The following is an 18,745-nucleotide window of genomic DNA, read 5'->3' as shown; positions in this document are numbered from 1 at the left end:
GAAGTATATGATTTTTCAGGTATCATTTTCTATATCCTGGTATATCAAACAGAATGATTCTGTAGTCATGAGTCCTTAAGATCTACTTTTTACTTTGTTGTAAATCTTTGATTGAAACTTCTTAACTCCCTGATTCTCATTAGATTGCTACCTGCTCTGATGACAATACTCTGAAAATCTGGCGCTTGCATAGAGGCTTAGAGGAGAAATCAGGAGGAGATAAACTCTCCATAGTGGGTTGGGCCTCTCAGAAGAAAAAAGAAGTGAGAGCTGACTTAGGTAAGGATCTCATGAATTTTTCTAAGTTGTTTATGGTTTGATTGGTTTCATTCTACCATACAGAGTGATAAGCTGAATTTGATCTTATTTGGTATATTTTTAAAAGAAAGCACCATCTTTTTGACATTCATCCTTTTCAGTAAATATTTTCTGAACACTACTGTTTATCATCTACACGAGGCACTGGAATACAGTGGTGGATTTATTTTCAAAGTATTTATCGAACACCTATGATGTGCTAGGTACTGTTCTGAGTTGCTGGAGATATAGCAATGAACAAAAGAATCAAAAATCCTAAAGAGGTAAATGAAGTTTACAGATTAGTATGAGAGGCAAAGAAACAAAGTAAAATATGTACTATGTCAGGTAATAATAAATACTTAGGGAAAAAAGGAACACTGGAAAATTAGGTGCCCCGGGAGGCCTTAGTGTTTAGATGACATTTGAGTAAGGGAAGTGAAACAGCGAGCCATGTGGACATTTTGAAGAACATTCCAGGCAGATAAAACAGCAAGCACAGAAGCCCTGAAGCAAGAGTAGGCCTGGCATATTTTTTGTTCCTCAAGGAGGCTAATGTGGCTATAGCCCCTGTGGCTGGAGCAAGCTAAGGAGAGGGAGGGGAATAGTAGTGGAAAATGAGGTTCTTATATGATTTAGGCTTTTATTCTGACGGATAAAAAGCTATTGCAGGGTTTTAAATAGAGGAGTATCATGATCTGACTTTTCCTAACTTGATCATTTTTACTCCTGTGTTGAAAACAAATTATAAAGGGATCAGTGTAAAAGCTGGAAGCTAATTTTGAAGTCCTTTGAAATAATCCAGGAAGCAATGATGGTGACTTGGACAGAGGGGTAGCAAAAGATATGGTAAGAAGTCTTCAAGTTCTGGGTATATTGTAAATGTAGTGTGGAATCAGATATGAGATATAAGGGAGAGTTACCAAGGATAACTTCAGAGTTTAGGACTTGAGAAGCTAGAAGAATGGAATTGCTATTAACCTAGACAGGAATCACTGCAGAAAAAACAGGTTTGGGAGGGAATAGCCAAAGTTCCATTTGGATAAGTTGTTTGATATGATTATTAGACATTCAAATGAAGATCTCAGAGAGGCAGTTAGATGTTTAATTCTGCAGTTCAGGGCTAGAGCTGTAAATTTGGGATTCATCATCATATAGGTGAAGGAAGCTATAGCTAAGAAAAGAGAATACGTCTGGGTTCTGAGCCTTGGGACACGCAATGTTTAGACATTGGAGGGGTGAAGGAACATACACAACCAGAGATAGAGAAAAACCAGGAGAGTATTATATCCTGGAAGCCGAGTAAATAATGGAGAGGGGGATGAATTTGGTCAAAAGTTTTTAGCATTCCATGTAAGACAAGGGCCAAAAATTGGCCTTTGGATTTGGCAATTTGGGGGTTATTTGGTGACTTTAATCAGAGCAGTTGGCAATGTCAGTGTCTGATGGGTGTTAAGAAGGATCAGAGAAGAAAACTCAGAGACTACAAGTATAGAGGGCTCTTTCAAGGAGTTTTGCTAGAAAGGAAAGGAGAGAAATGAAGTGGTAGCTGAAGGAAGAAGCAGTGTCGAAATTTGTTTTTGTTTTGTATTAATAGGAATACAGCATTTTGTATGTGATTGGAAGGATCCTATAGAGAGAAGGAAACTTGATGCAGGACATTTGCTGGAGCAATGTTCTCAAGTGTGAGAGGGTGATATCAAATTTACAAGTAAAAGTGTAGGCCTTTGCTAGAGGTGTGGAAAGTTCATCCATAGTAATTAGAGAAAAGGTAGAATATATAAGCACAGTGAAGGTAGGTGGGTAGATGGGATGGTCAGAACCTACAGAAGTTGATAACTTCTTTTCTTAGCGAGATAGGAATCAGGATCATCTAGTCGAAGTAAGGATAAGGGAGGAGGTGGTTGAGATGTGAGGAGAGATAAGAAAGTCTGACAGGAGTCATGCAGAGAAAAGAAGAGTAAATGGACTGGGGAAATATGGTTGTTGGGGAGTGGGTCAACTTGAGGCTAGTAGCCATGAATTGAAAGTGAGCCGTCAGCATGGTTGGGTGTCTGCTGCCCAGGTATAGGTACACTGTAGGTGAGGAGTTGCATTTAACCAGGGATGTTGTTTAAATCCACAAGTTTGAAGTGAGAGGGGGGCCAAGGGAGCTTAGGGTAGATATGAGAGGATGACTGTAATGACTGACTACAGGACTGAAACTGGGTGAGGAGGGAAGTGAGGATACAGTGGCACTGGGGGGAGGGAAGATGAATGAATTGAGGATCCCCTGAGGATGAAGGATTTTTGGAATTGGAATTTGGAATTGCTCACAAAAATGAGCTACAAGATAGGCGGTGATTGAAATTGAGAAAATGGAGGATTTACAAGTTGGTAGTAATAAGGTCAAGGAATAAAGGGTTTAAGTGAGTGAAAGGACAAGGCTACGTAGAAGGAAGCCAAGAGACTGAGCAAGCAGGGTATTGGAAAGATCATATATGTGGATTTTGTAATAACCATGAATTGACAGAGACAGTGTTGAAGAGTGGGACAGGGCACCAAGAGCAAGTCTTCCAAGCACTGAGCCAGCCAGAGGGAATTCTGATGTTATCAATAGATATATAGTAATAAGCTTGAAATTCAAGCTTAAAGATTTATTTTAATTAGCCATCAAGGCCTAAGGTAATGGGGAGTTGAAGGTGAGACTGAATATATGCTCATTTTTCTAATGACTTACTTATTTAGTCTCTTACAAGTTGTTACAAGCAGAACTGGACTCCAGAGGAGTCTTTTATTCTAAGTCTACTTCAGTAAAACCTTTGATGCCTTTATTTTTGGCTTTTGGTTTTTCCTCTCTTTAAAAAAAAATGTTTCTTATTAGTATCATAGTTTAACAAGTCAGCTAGTTCTATAGCAGTGAATAAAATAAAAAGCAGTTCCCAGGGGCGCCTGGGTGGCTCAGTCATTAAGCGTCTGCCTTCGGCTCAGGGCGTGATCCCAGCGTTCTGGGATCGAGCCCCACATCAGGCTCCTCTGCTAGGAGCCTGCTTCTTCTTCTCCCACTCCCCCTGCTTGTGTTCCCTCTCTCGCTGGCTGTCTCTCTCTGTCAAATAAATAAATAAAATCTTAAAAAAAAAAAAAAAAAAAAAGCAGTCCCCAGACATCCTGCCCCACAGTTCCCCTTTTTCAGGGGCAGCCACTGTCAAATCTTTTAGCTGATTCTTTGATATGTATGTGTATATCTCTAAATAACATTTGTGCATTTCTGTTTCCTTGGGGTTTTGTTTGGTTTTGTTGCAGTTTTCAGCATTATCTATCGACTTCTTACTATGTGAGATGAGGATTTAATTCTCTGTGTCTCCACCACTACCAAATCTCTACACGCTCCGCATTCCCCTATCTTCCCAATAGAGGATCATAATTTTGGTTTGATCAAGTGTTAGTATAATTTTTTTTCCTATTCAGAATGGAGTTACATGGTAGACTGCTGTTACTTTTTATTTCCTGTACTTTTTTCCCCTTAAGGCTTTTTTTTTAGAGCCTTGTCAAGATATATTCACGTATCACAAGTCCACCCATTTAAAGTATACTGTGCAGTGGTCTTTAAGATATTCAGAGTTAGGCAGTCATCAACACAATCTAATACTAGAATTTTTTCAGCATCCAAAATGAGGGTTCCAATTTCTCTATATCCTTATTAGCACTTCTTATTGTTTGTCTTCCTAAGTATAGCCCTCCTAGTGAATGTGAAGTGGTATCCCATTGTGATTTGAATTTCCCTAATGGCTAATGATGTAGAGCATTTTTTCATGTGCTTATTTGCCATTTGTATATTTTCTTTGGAGAAATGCTTCTGCACATCCTTTGCCCGTATTTTAATTGGGCTATTTGCCTTTTTAATGTTGAGTTATAAGTGTTCTTTATATACTCTGGATATAAGTCCCTTGTCATACAGTGATTTGAAAATATTTTCTTATTCTGTAGGTTGTCTTTTTACTTGCTTAATGGTGTTGTTTGACACAAAATTTTCTAATTTTGATGAAATCCATTTTATCTGTTTTATTCCTTTAGTCATTTGTGCTTTTGATGTTGTATCTAAGAAACCATTGCTTAACTCAAGGTCACAAAGATTTAGTCCTATGTTTTATTCTAGGAGTTTTTTAGTTTTAAGACTATCTCGTCCGTTGTGTGTTTATTTTTGTGTATAATGTGAGGTAAGGATCCAAATTCACTCTTTTATACATGGATATCCAGCTTTCTCGGTATCATTTTTAAAAGAGACTATTCTTTACTCCATTAAATTGTTTTCACATCCTTGCCAAAACTTAATTGACCATAAAGGTAAGGGTTTATTTCTAGATTCTCATTTCTGTTCCATCGATGTATATGTCTATCCTTATGCTGATACCACATTGTCTTGATTACTGTTGCTTTGTAGCAGGTTTGGAAATCTGAAACTCTGAGTCCCCCAATCTTCTTTTTCAAGGTTATTATGACTATTCTTGTCCTCTTATATTTCTATACAGACTTTAGAACCAGGTTGTCAATTTCTACAAAATAGTCTTCTAGGCTTTTGGTGTGGATTGCATCAAATCTATAGATCAGTTTGGGGAATATTACCATCTTAATGCTGTGTTAAGTCTTGTGATCCATAAACATGGATATCTATTTACTACCTTGTCTTTATATTTACTTATCTCTCCCTAATTTTGGAAAATGAAAAAGAGAAGAATCATATGAGGAAAAAGCCACCAGTGTTTTCACCACTCACAATTTTAATTAACATTTTAAGTTATTTTTTGAGATTTTCCTCCTTTTCCGCAGTGAGATTCTTATTAACAGAATCATGTTTATACTGTAAATACATTTGGATTTCTTGGGGATGTTTTCACTGAACATGATGTCCTAAGCACTTTCTATGTTGTCTTTTTAGCAAAATATTTAAAACAGTCCACTGAGTAAATGTTCCATAGTTTATCTAGCTATTCTCTCGTAGTTGGATGTTTTGTTTTTGATATTTTGTGAAAATTTGTTTCTGAATTAAGGGTTCCCCCATTCCATTAAAATAGATTCCCAAAGGTGGTATTTCTATGTTAATTGCAGTAACCATTTTTAAAGTATTAATGAAAAGTGAGTTGCTTAACTAAGTATTTTTAGTGTGTCATTAATTATTCTTATTTTTAGAAGACAAGTCACAAAAAAAGTTACACATGTTGACCAAGTTTGGACCAAACTAATAACAACAACATTTAGCCATTATTGAGTATTAGCACAATCATTCCAGGGACCCATATGGATTATCTTATTTAGCTCCCAAACAACCAAAACTGAAGCTCAAGGAAGTTAGACTTGCCTAAGATCACACAGCCTTGAAGTTGTAGTAGAACCAGAATTTAAACACTTGCAGTCGGGGTTTAGAGCACATGCTTAGAAGCATTCTGCAGTACTGCCTCCTTTAGAACTCAACACAGGAAAGCAAAGTTTGAGTTAAGACCTGACCAAGAGGGGTGCCTGGGTGGCTCAGCTGGTTAAGCATCTGCCTTCAGCTCAGGTCATGATCCCAGGGTGCTGGGATTGAGCCCCTCATCGGGCTCCCTGCTCAGGGGGGGAGCCTGCTCCTCCCTTTCCCTCTGCCACTCCCCCTACTTGTGTGCGCACTCTCTCCCTCTCTCTAATCAGTAAATAAAATATTTTTTTAAAAAAAGGAAATAAAAAAACCTGACCAAGAGTTATACCTAGATTTCTCCATTTCGAATGCTGCTAGAGTTCCTCTGAAGAGCGCTACAGAGCAGCAACCCCACATGAATGCCAAAGGCTGGCACATTGGCTATTCAACCCTGTAACCCAGCTTCCAGCAGCAGATTGGCTGCTGCTAATCATACTGCCATTTTAAAAATTATGGTCCTCTGCTTTCCCAACTTCTAATTGCCACCCCGACCCTTCACGGCTATCCTGGGCTTCATATCTTCTCTTCTGGCCCTTTTAACACACGAGCCAGAAGGCTTTAAATCCAAGGCACAGCCCCTCTTCCCTCTGCCCTACTTTTCCTAGCCGGCACCTGCTCTATCACTTAACTATTGTTTCACTGTTTCAGCCAACAGTCTCAGCACTGTCAAGGTGAATGGTTCTTAACCCCAGCTGTGCATCATAACCAGTGGTGGAGTTTTTAAAAGTTTGTGTATCCCCAGAGATTGTTCAGTAGGTCTGGGGTGGGGACCAAGTACCTGTATTTTTATAAAGCTCCAAGTACTTCTGGTATGCAGCCAGGTTTAAGAACCTCTGGTCTAGGCATTATTGAGTGACAAAGATGATTGTCCTTATCTTAAAGAGCAGGAAACCTTCCTTACCTGTTCTTTCTCAGGGGCTTGCTATAGTCTCACCATCAGCAGAATACTTAAGAGTGTTTTTTGTTGCCTGGAACCTCACCATCATCTCTTTCAGCAATAATGATGTTTAACAAAAATTGTTTAATAATTCCTTGCTGGGTGCTATAGGGGCACTAGACTTAAAAATGAGTAACTCATCATCACCTGCGCCCTAGGTGCTCCCAGTCAAGTCCGGGAGGCAGATAGAAAAGCTTTGTTTGGTACATTGCTTCTAGCTATATAAACGAAAGGAGCCTACTTACTATGGGAGAGGAGGAAAGAAGTTTGTGAATTCTTCATAATGAAAGAAGTTTGTGAATTGTGTAACAATGGAGTTAACGATGTCATCAGAGCCTGAAACATGAGAATTTTTGCCTGGCCAAGAAGAGGCAGACTTGGCAAGAAAGCACATGAACAAAGACAGGGATGTGACAGTGCGTAGCTTATTCAGGAAGCAGTGAGTAGTCTCCTGTAACAGGATCCAAAAGTAGCAGAGTACATGATAGGACTGAAAAGGTGGGGTGAAGCCAGATGGCAAACCCTTATACAGAAAGGAGCGGCAAAGTGACTGATTATTAGTAAGCTCTCTATAATTCTTCAAAGGAACTGACTTTCAGGAAGCTTTTAGGATAGTAATGCAGTCTATACTACGGTGTAATCAGATCTCAGTGCCTAGGGTCAGTGGAGATTCAGTAGATGATATGCTAAATGGGCGTGTCGTATTAAATCGATGGACCAATGTAGTGACACACTATATAGCTGTTAAAAAGAAGGCAGTATATCTAATGTACTTGTAGAGATACAGAGAAAAAGATCACACTTTTAAGAGAAACGAGCAAATTGCAGAATGTGGGGGGGCGTATGTGGTGTATGTGTGTAATAATCCATTGTTGGGTTTTTAAGGTATGATATGCCTTTGTGTGTACTAACAGGCATATAGAAAATTGTGGCTTGCACAAGAACATGAGAAAAATGAGAAGATTAAAAAGAGGACTTTTTACTTTTCACCTTACTCTCTTCTGTTAACTTTGATTTTTTTTACCTTGAACTTTTATTATCTTAATAATCTAATTACTATTTTTTTAAAAAAGACTTAAATTTGGCCTAGAGTTTTGTTAGCCTTCCAAGTTAATAAAATCTTCTTTTTTTTTTTTTTTAAAGATTTTATTTATTTATTTGACAGAGATAGAGACAGCCAGCGAGAGAGGGAACACAAGCAGGGGGAGTGGGAGAGGAAGAAGCAGGCTCATAGCAGAGGAGCCTGATGTGGGGCTCGATCCCACAACGCCGAGATCACACCCTGAGCCGAAGGCAGACGCCCAACCGCTGTGCCACCCAGGCGCCCCCCAAGTTAATAAAATCTTCTTTTTGAACCCCCATGGTCCACTCCTTCCTTCATTCTAATATCCTAAAGGAAGAGAAATGCCCTAGCTTTCTACCTTATCAGATCCCCCACTGACCTTTAGTAAACACTTCAGATGTCTGCCGCTCAAGTATCAGAAACTTAGGTATCTGTGTGACCCAGGCCCAGCTGCCCCTGGCCTGGGTTTCCTTCTCCCCTAATCCTGTCTTAGAATCTGCATGTTGTAAGACCTATACTATTTTAGGACTTTCTGCCTTAACCATACCCTTCAGCCCACTTTAACAGAACTAATGACTATAGGGGCTGTGCAGTGACTGTTGACCTGCACTAAGGACTGAAACAAATGAAAAGTTTCTGTGCTCCTGAAATAATAATTAATCGAGCTCTAGAACATGAGTATGAGGACTATGACCAGATGCTTCAGGGACAGGCCCCTGTCACTAACTTCCCTTGTCTAGTGTGTTATGACAAAAATGGGGTTTTCCAGTAATGATCTTTATTGAGGGAGCAGTATCACTTTGGCCATTTCTAAACTTATGGTTGAGGGGGAAAGTTTAGGCAAAAGTCAGTTTGTAGAATTTTTCTGTCTTAAGGCAAAACTGCTTGATTAGTAAAAAGGCACGGGGTAGAACATACAAGGTAACTAAATGCATGAAGTTAATGCTTGTAAATCTGTATTCTAGCTAAAAGAGACACTGTATTTTTATGTCAGCTCATCCTAAATTCAATTGCATATAAATGCAATTCAGTAATTAAACTGAATTAAATATCAGAGTTATAATTCAAAGACTTTGTGACTTAGAAAATAAACTGATGGCCTTTCCTTGTTATTTATTGGAGATAGGAACACTTTCAGAAATCTAAAAAACTCAGAAGGAAAGTAAGAAAATACAGAACTGTCTATGGTGGGGCCCAAGGGAGAAGAAGCATGAAGTTTGTAAGAATTTGCCTGAAGTACTTGCCATTGCTTGTAAACAAGAGACAGGACACATAGAGAAGAGTTCTATCCACTGTTTGATTGCTTTACTAAGAGCAAGCATTTAGTTTCTGAAATGTTCTTTGGCATTCTTTGTCTTGTGGAAAGTAGCCATTTGTAAATTAAGGTGGAAAACCAAGTGAGGCCTAATAACCTTAACAAGTAATTGATGGGATTATTTCTTGGGGAGATTAAAAGCTCTCCATTTAACAGATATGGAAACTGAAGTAGAGGAGGTAAAGTGTTGTGTTCAAGTCAGTAGGAAATGAATGTGCCAAAGTTTAGGCCAGTGCTCTTCTGTTTGGGAGCCACTGGGTGGTGCCTCTCTGTCCTAGCATTGCTCAAAAGTATATATAGGAATCCTAAAGGCAACTTTACTTATGAAAACAAAATATCATTAACAACCTGAATGTCTTACTGTTACCTTAGAATACTTGGTAGCTATTAAAAATGATAATATAAATCTATATTAATGTGAGAAATATTTGAATATGCTAAGAAGCAGGTTACTAAATAGTATATACATTATGGTCTTGTTTTCGTATAGAAAAAATTTGAGGTGTATGGTTTATATATCACATGCACAAGTATAGAAAAAAATGCTAAAAGGGGTTTATCTGGATACTTTGAAATTTTTTTTAATTTTTATGTATTTTCTTGATTTTTGTAAGTATATGTTTTACAACAGTGGTTAGGAGGCTGGCAGTTAGGAAAGAGGAAGGAAAATGTTGCAAGGGTGTGGTAAGAATCCAATGATTTATGTAACCTACTCACTGGGAAACCCATTCCTATATGAGTAAGTTAGCTATAATTTTCCTTGATAATTCAGGAATTTCCTATGACTTTCACTTCTGATTTTTGTGACCTTCTTTTTTTTTCAGTGACAGTGACAAGTAGCCAGAGTACTCCTGCCAAAGCACCCAGAGTAAAGAGCAGTCCATCCATTTCCTCCCCATCATCAGCAGCTTGTGCTCCAAGCTGTGCAGGAGACCTCCCTCTTCCTTCAAATACTCCCACATTCTCTATTAAAACCCCTCCTGCCAAAGCCCGGTCTCCCATCAGCAGAAGAGGCTCTGTCTCCTCTGTCTCTCCCAAGCCACCCTCATCTTTCAAGATGTCCATTAGAAACTGGATGACCCGAACACCATCCTCATCACCACCCATCACTCCACCTGCTTCTGAGACCAAGATCACATCTCCAAGAAAAGCCCTCATTCCTGTGAGTCTGAAATCATCCCAAGCAGTGGCTTGCTCAGAGTCTAGAAATCGAGTAAAGAGGAGACTCGACTCAAGTTGTCTGGAGAGTGTGAAACAGAAGTGTGTGAAGAGTTGCAACTGTGTGACTGAGCTTGATGACCCAGTTGAAAAGCTTCATTTGGATCTGTGCTGCCTTGCTGGTAACCAGGAAGACCTTGGTAAGGACTCTCTAGGTCCTACAAAACCAAGCAAGATCGAAGGAGCTAGTATGAGTATCTCAGAGCCTCCTTCTCCTGCCAGTCCTTACACTTCAGAAAGCTGCGGAACACTACCTCTTCCTTTGGGATCTTGTGGAGAAGGGTCTGAGGTGGTAGGCAAAGAGAATAGCTCCCCAGAGAATAAAAACTGGTTGTTGGCCATGGCAGCCAAACGGAAGGCTGAGAATTCATCTCCTCGAAGTCCATCCTCCCAGACCCCCAATTCCAGGAGACAGAGTGGAAAGACTTCTCCAGGCCCGGTAAGTTGGCAGTGGTCGGAAGATGCATTTCCTAACTTGAAAGGGGCCAGTGAGAAGATACATTCCCTAACTTGAAGAGGTCAGACACAAATCCCTTCTCAGAAGTCAGGATGCCTTTTTTTTTTTTTAAGTAAATCTATTTATACCTAGGGTTGCCAGATTTAGCACATAAAAATTCAGGACAAATATTGCATGGGACATATTTATACTAAAAATTCCTTATATTAAAAAGTTATTTGTTTGAAATTCAAATGTAACTGGGTGTTGCTGTATTTTATTATCTAGCAACCCTATTTCCTCCCATTAAAATGCCTTCTGTCAAAGTCCAGGGGTGCCTGAGTGGCTCAGTCCATTAAGCTTCTGACTCTTGATTGTGGCTCAGGGCATGATCTCAGGGTTCTGAGATCCAGCCCTCCTGGCTCCCTGCTGAACGGGGAGTCTGCTTCTCTCCCTCTGCACCTACAGCCCCCTTCCCCACTCCCCCTGAACTTGAGGGCGCACACTCTCACTCTCTCTCTCCCTCTCTTTCAAATACATAAATTAATTAAAAAAAAAAAAAAGACCTTTCATCAAGGTTCATAGCCCTCAGCCCTGTTGTTTGTTTCCTCAAAGCCTTCATCATCCTCTAGTATATCAATTCAAAGATACCCTCCCTCTTCTTTGTTTGATATTATTCCCTCCCCAACCCACCCCCATCTTTTCTTTTTATTTTTCCCAGCTCCTGGCCACCACTTTTTATAGGTTCCCTCCCCTTTTTATAGGTAAAGCTGACATTCACGGGCAAGATGCCAACATCCACAAATAGATTTCCAGTTTGTAATTACAGTTTATGATTATTTAAAATACAGTGAAACTTAAATACTTACAAAGCAATTTAAATGCAGAATCCTTCCAGATTTTTATGATTTTCCCCAATCTTTTTTAGAGTTATCTTGCTCACACCAATATTTTTGATAATTCACCTATATCTATACTTTTAAAACATTCAGCTTAGTTTCACTTACCTTTTTAGGACTCATTTCATTGACTGGCATAAATTTAAGTTAAATAATTTCAAAAACATGTATTGCTGGCAGAAAATAGGTTTGTGAACCTCGGAAAGCAGGTGACTCATTATTAATGGTGGAGGGGGAAGTAGCTATGAGCATTGGGTGAATATGGGCACCAGTCAAAAGAACTAAAAAGCTTTCAGGTAATCAGTTTGCAAGTTAAGCCAAGACGGGTTAAGGAAGGTTCTGCTGTGCTTCACAGTAGCTCCTGCACTGTGTTAAGGAGAAGGTGGTAGAATGATTAAAATCCAATCCAAGAATCTAAAAGGCAGAAGCTGGATAACCTCAGGCCAGTTCTAGTTTAATATGTGTTCATATCACCCTCCTGCTGTCATGAAGCCTATCCCATAATTAGAGGGAGAATAAACTAGAAATATTTTAAAGATTACTTCAAACACAAGCTCCAATCAAGACCCTGCTATAGAACATGAAAAAAAAAATAGCTATAAGGAGTCTTTCCTTTCTTCTCTCAAAATTATCACCGTATCTGTTTTTTGCCCCTAACCAAAATTCTTATTTTTTTCCAGAGGAACTGGTCTCAGCTGTGTGTTAGCAGAAAAATAATTTCAATGCAGAATTGTTTCCACTAATGTGTGAATTTTAAAGGCTTTTAAAAATAGTGTGCTGGTCCCATATATTTCTGGTTTTATAATTTCAGTCTTTGAAGCTAAAGTTTCTTTAAAAGAATTTTCTGCTTTATGTGCATGATGATAATGTAGATTTCTTCAAAAGAGGGTACAGCTGCCATTTGAATCGCTATCCCATTTGTAAATTTGGGAGGGTGATTTACTCATTTATTTCAAGGAGGATGGTTATTACAACCTTTGGTTCCTATTTGGAGGTTTAACTGGTAAATATTTTATGTTCACATGAAAAATCTATCCCTTCCATCCTTGCATACTGTCTATTTAATTTTTATTAAATTCAGTACAAATCAGCCAAAAGACACATTGCCATCAAAATATTTGGGACTGAAAGCTGACTGACTAAATGATCAAATTTCTAGGCATCGCAGTTTAAAATACCCTTTAGTGAGAACTTGCTGAAGTTAACAGCTGAACTTTATCTTAGAAAATCTCTGAAATCTAAACTTTCTTTTTCTAGGTCACTATTACTCCCAGCTCCATGAGGAAAATCTGTACATACTTCCATAGAAAATCCCAAGATGACTACTGCAGTCCCGAACAGTCAACAGAATTATAGATTCTAATCTGAGTGAGTTAACTGAACTTTGGCCCATTAAAACAAGACAAAAAATATAACAGAGTGATTCTCTAACTCTAATCTTTAAGAAAGCTACCGTTTTTTTCATTTTCAGAGAAAATCCTTTCAACTCTGAAGTTTACCCACTCTGGTTCTACTACCATAGCTTATATGCAGCTTCCTTGGGATGAATGCTGTGTTTAATTCCATAAAGTAAGTTTATCACTCTGTAACTTTTTGAATGAGTAGTCTTCACGTTTTAAATTATGCCTCTTTTCTACAATAATGAATCCCAGCTTGTAGAGGCAAAAAGCGAGACTTGTCTCTTGCTACTCTGAGACTGTGGGTGCACAGTGGAAAGTATCTCCTGGTCACAGCAGGGGGCCTGTCTGTGAAGGCCGGGTGCTGAAGAAGTCTTCTGCTGGGGACCTCTGGATCTGTGCTGCCTCAAACAAATATAGTTTCATTTAAAATTTATATAATCTTTTCACTACACTTTTGGGAGGTTTTTTTTTTTTTTTAGTATGTGTAAAAATGTGATGTTCAGATAAGTACATTGATCTTGATTCAGTGTTCAGTGTTAAAATACAGTCTCTTAAGTTAAAATCATCTTTTTTTAAGAGCAGTGATAAATGTCAACTGTTTGGAGAAACTAGGAGAACAACACTAGAAACCTTTGCTTGTCTTTTTTCCCCCAAATATATCTCCCATATGAGACTTAAGGTTCTTCTATTTTTACTAAGTAATTTACTATGGTACCAACCCAACATCATGTTCTATAAGAGGTTACAATTTTGCCATTTACTAGACAAAGATATTTATAAAATCAATAGTCATACATTAAAGTTGGGGTTTGAATTCAACTTGAATTCAGTTCTCTAGGGGCTGCAACTTTTTAAAAATACAAGTCATCGTATTTAAGAAAAAGTAATGATTTCTTATTTGTACTTTCATAAAAGAACATAGCTCTAAACTGAAAATCCAGAACCTAAAAAACAATTCTTGGCTTTAACTTGATTTTTTGGATTCTCTTCATAGACATAAAAAACAGTAACCCTCTATTATATCCCTGAGCTGAAAAGTCATGGAAATTTCTCTAAATATTTAACATAGAAGGTGTTTAGATTGGTTCTAAGTTAATAATTTGCAAAATATTTTGAACATCTTCCCTTTAATCAGCAGGTACATATCAATCATCTTGAAACGAACTGTTGTTTTCTCTTTTTCCCCTTTATAACTTCATAGACACAAGCTCCATGTACTTTCTGAGTACTATGTCCTTGGAAGAAAATCCCCTAGCAATCATGAAACTTGATTCATTTTATCCATATCCCTGAGAAATAATGTAGATTTTATTCATATTTTTGTCATAATTTTAAAATCTCTTCTTAATGACAAATTTTAATTCTTTTGATTCCTATAAGTTAAGCTTGTACCAACCAGAACTGCGTATGTGAATCAAACTTGGATTCTCCATGTTTTTATGCAAGGAGAAAAATAGAGAAGCCACAGAATTGCTGTTTTTGAAACAAAGCACTCCATAGCATTAACTGAATATTTAGAAACTCTACTTATAATTAGTGTTTGATTTTTTAATGTTAGGCTGTGGAAAGGTGTTATTTATGACCATATCTGCTAATAATGCTACCTGTCTCTTGCTTTGAAAGCCAGTGGGGGGTGGGGGGGGAAGGATAACTAAAGTAGATAATTATATTCTTTGTATCCTTGAACATCACCTAACAGCTCTACTGAGTAAAATTGGGGTAAATGTGGCTGATAGAAACTGTGCTGAAAGTCTACTGGCTGTAACATGTCCCACTTGGAAAACTAGTACTTCAAATGGGTGCCAAAGGTCAAATGTAATGAGATAATAATTATTCCTGCCTCTGTCAGTGTCAGACTTTGAGCTGATCCTGAATAATAAAGCCTTTTACCTTATCTGATATCCTTTTCTGAGCTTTTTGCATTAACCTAGAAGCAGTCTACACAAAAGAACCATAGTAGTAATCAAGAATCCCTTCTACTTGTTCATTGAATAAAATTTTTTTTTCCCCAAGAATATGATCTAGCTCAAGCTGAAAGAGGTTTTAACAAAAAACGTCTTGCTTGGTCAGACCTTGAGTGTTTAAGATGGCTTGGGTTACTTGATGAAGTAGGGTGGAGTGATGTAGTTCTTTTTCTAAACAAGTATTTCCAGCCCAAGCTTTTCCATTTGAATAGACTCCAAGCATTATTGCTACAGTGCTGTATTAGAGTTTCCTTTGGCTGTTTCAACACAGCCCCTTAATTTACTTTTGTGAGGGTTGACTAATTAGTCCTTTAAAATGTTTCCTTTAATCTGGGCTGCACATTTAACTGATGATAAATCAAGACCATCTGTAGCTACCTCTGTTGGACTGGCAGAGGGCAAGTTTAGCTCACCACCCCATCTCCAGCCCTAATAGCTTAAAAGACTTTTGGAACACCCTGTATAGGAATCATTTTTTAAATCTTCAGCTGTGCAATGTGGATGCCTGGAGATAACTTTTTAAAGTTTGTTTGTGTTGCTTTAACCCCCACCTTGGAATTAGCCTATGGTCATGATCTTGTATAGGTCACGTATCAGGGCAACATGTGCTTTTGAGAGCCTATCATAGCAGATAAACTGCTGCTCTCAGGTCTGTTTGTCTGCTTTTTCTAGTCCCAAGAGGGTGTAGACTTCCTTTCACACAGCTCTTAAAGCAAAGAAAGGATAAGTAGTCTTGTAGGATCAGTTCCACAGCTAGGTAGCATGCACAGCATTGTACAGATGTGCATCAGAAGAGAGACTGGGTGAGAATGTTATGCTGGGGAAACTGAGTTGTTGTCCTCCTTATGGCAATTAAAGGGCTGAATGTGGACCCAGTGAGCTCTTGCTCATCAAGTCTCACTACTTCTCAACAGGTCTTCATAGGAGATTCTTTGGCTGCCCCAGGTTTGGATCAAGCCACATCATGAAATAACCAGTCATTAAATTCTTGGGAATTATGGAAAACCCTGCTTTATGCATTAGTGCTTTAGATACTGTTTGAAAGTTATAGGGAGGCCAAACACAACATTACGTTGGACATGAGGTGAGTCTAATGCTTCATTAGATCTGGTGCTAGGAATACAAGCCCAGCTTGTTATAAGGGATTCATTTTGTTGTCTAAAGTGGTAGAAAAATCTGTGTTATTTCTGAGCTATGTTTGAGTGCCTGCTAAAAAACCACGAGGGTCGTTAGGGAATGATGTAGGGTGAAGTCAGCCTTTTCAAAAAATCACCTGAGCATATTAAGCAGCTTGTTCAGATCAGTAGGCTTATAACAAGTACATAGTACACAAATAAGAAGTATTATATTATTAAAGAATAGGCTTGTTCCATCCCCAAACCTTATCCCTCCCATTTCCCAGCTAAGCCAAGAAAGAGGATTTCAAGGATATATAACCAGGTTCTTTATTTTGAATTTCAAAGGTTTAGTATTCCATTTATATTTCATTTCTCTTTAATTTCCTTAACTTGCCACATGCCCCTTCCTGTTCTGACATTTAAATAATTTGTATTCAAGCCATTTTATGGACTATGAATAGCACATTTCAAAATGCCTTTGATTGGAAGGCTTTCAATTCAGTCAACATTTTATTCATCACCTGGGTGCCAAGCCCTGTGTGAGGCACCTGGTCTGCAGAGTTCTTCTCTTTATTTTTTGCTGTCAAAGGAGTCACTTTACCTATGGCACTTCAATGGGTAAAGTCAGCATTTGAGAGAAACAGGCAAAGATCAGATTTTCAAGTCCTTTGAGTGGAGTTGTTTGTGAGCACCTAATAATATGGCAAGTGCTATCTAGATGCAATGCAGACTCTTCCCTCTGGGAACTTCATTCAGCAGCTGCTTAGAGCACCTGAACTTCTCAAAGTAAAATGCTTTTCTCATGCATGTTTTTATCATATTCTTTATAATATTATGAATAATAGTTAAAAGCATAATCTCTATAGTCAAACTGCCTAGCTTTGAATCCAAGCCCTAGCTGTGTGACCTTGGGCAAGTCCTTAACCTCTCTGTGAATCCGTTTTCTCATTTATAAAATGGGATTGTGTGGTTATCACACGAATATAGCTCTTGGGACAGTGCCTGGCACATAATAGCTAACGTTTATTGAACAATTACTGTTAGCTATTAGTCTCAAGATAGGGAGAGAAGGAATTCTATCCTTAATTTGATAAATGGGCATAAAGGTTCAACTTTTCAGTGCTAACTCAGTCCTGTTCATTCCCATTCCACTACAGCCATGTCCTGAAAGGTATGGGAGCTAAATAAGAGTCTCCGGGGAAGCTTCTTTTTTTTTTTTTTTTTTTTTCAGTATTGCCTGAGCCTCCCAGTCCTAGCACTTTTTAAAAGGAGCAAGTAGACCTCTAGAAAAACAAAACAAAAAACAACCCCAGTTCCGTAGGTGTTTGAGATTCATGATTCTTACCTACCAAGTACCCATTAAAATTACAGAGGTTATTTCATATGTGGTCTCAGCCAGTGTTCAAAGAGGTTATAATTTGCAAATCTGTATCCTGGACTCCTAAGCAAGCCAAAGCATTTGCTCACACGGAGCCCACCCTCCCATTTCCTGACCACTGCCCCCAGCTCTGCTACATTGTTTAACATGTGTTCACCCTTGAGGAGGAAGCTGCAGCTGGCTAGCCTTTAGTGCCAACTCTTGATCACTTGTTAAGCTATTGTGTTCCATGGCCAGTGAGTAGGCACATAAGAGATGAAGCTCAAAGCAGGCCATGTTGCTCTCTTAGTAGCTCTGATTTTGTAGGATGCAAGATTCAAACATTTGGTTGAGAAGTAATGTGTAGACTCTAGAGTCTTCTTTCTCACTTAATGAGATTCTTCCCTGGGCTTCTTTTTGTTGCCAATAATACCTGTTGCCAGTGTTACATCAGTGCCAAAGTACCAGCCATGGAGGTTTCTTTGACATTATGGTGGACAAACCCAACACTGGGGTTTCACTTAGCATCTGAGCAACAAATTATGCTGCCACTGCTACTGTTCAAGACCCAGGTTTCCAGATTTACAGGAACTTACAGAATGTTGCGTTCTCTTCTTAGGAGCTGGCATCTGCACCTCTGCAAACAGATAGTCCCACCATGCTCAGCCCCCTTCGTGGGTTGGTCCCAAAACTATCAATTCAAATGAAGATGTTAAGGGCTGCTTTTTGTTTTCCTGTTATCAGCCTACTCACTTTTCAAGTCATAGCGTAAAATTATACAAATCAGCCCTTTCCCCAGCAATATACTACCAGATAATATATGTTACTGAAACAGTAAACTATAAATAAATTATCTGGCCCTGCTATGTTGACATGAAGTTAGCAAATATTGTCACACCACATCATTTAATAATCATTCAGAACCATTCTTCCCCTTTTTGATTTCTCTTCCACCTTTTTTCCATAACCTACCATGCAGTCACAATTTTCCAAGAATTATTTAATAAGAAGCATAATAGAGTTACAGTGTAACTGTGAAATAACTTCATAGTGGTACAGGAACTGAAATAATTAAAATTAAAATCCAGTAGGGATTGTTGTCTCTGTAATGGGTCATTTTTGGCCCACCAGTTAATGTCAAGTTGGAAATGCTGCTTCCTCAAAAGCCTTACTAAATTTAGATAGCTTTATGTAGGAGTAAGAGACTCAGAGTCCAAAAATCAGGTTGACTAGCAAACAGTTTGAAGTGAACATTAATAACTTCAGGGTAGGGGCAGGAAGGAGGGTGGTTATGCTAAACATTTCTCAGCTCC

General features: G+C 38.5%; 1 protein-coding gene across 1 annotated transcript in view; it reads left to right on the top strand.

Annotated features, from left to right (window-relative positions):
• Nucleotides 1–14,887, top strand: part of DTL (denticleless E3 ubiquitin protein ligase homolog) — a 41,564-nt gene extending 26,677 nt beyond the window's left edge. The window contains exons 13-16 of the mRNA XM_040636365.1: nucleotides 144–279; nucleotides 9,865–10,697; nucleotides 12,851–12,961; nucleotides 13,065–14,887. Of these exons, the coding sequence (XP_040492299.1) occupies nucleotides 144–279; nucleotides 9,865–10,697; nucleotides 12,851–12,949 (1,068 nt within the window). The 3' untranslated portion in view covers nucleotides 12,950–12,961; nucleotides 13,065–14,887. The remainder of the gene's footprint in view (nucleotides 1–143; nucleotides 280–9,864; nucleotides 10,698–12,850; nucleotides 12,962–13,064) is intronic.
• The last annotated feature ends 3,858 nt before the right edge of the window (nucleotides 14,888–18,745 follow it).

This window comes from Ursus maritimus, unplaced genomic scaffold (genome assembly GCF_017311325.1).
Source record: "Ursus maritimus isolate PB19 unplaced genomic scaffold, ASM1731132v1 scaffold_2, whole genome shotgun sequence".
Taxonomy (NCBI): Eukaryota; Metazoa; Chordata; class Mammalia; order Carnivora; family Ursidae; genus Ursus; species Ursus maritimus.
This window is presented reverse-complemented; position numbering and strand designations above follow the sequence as displayed.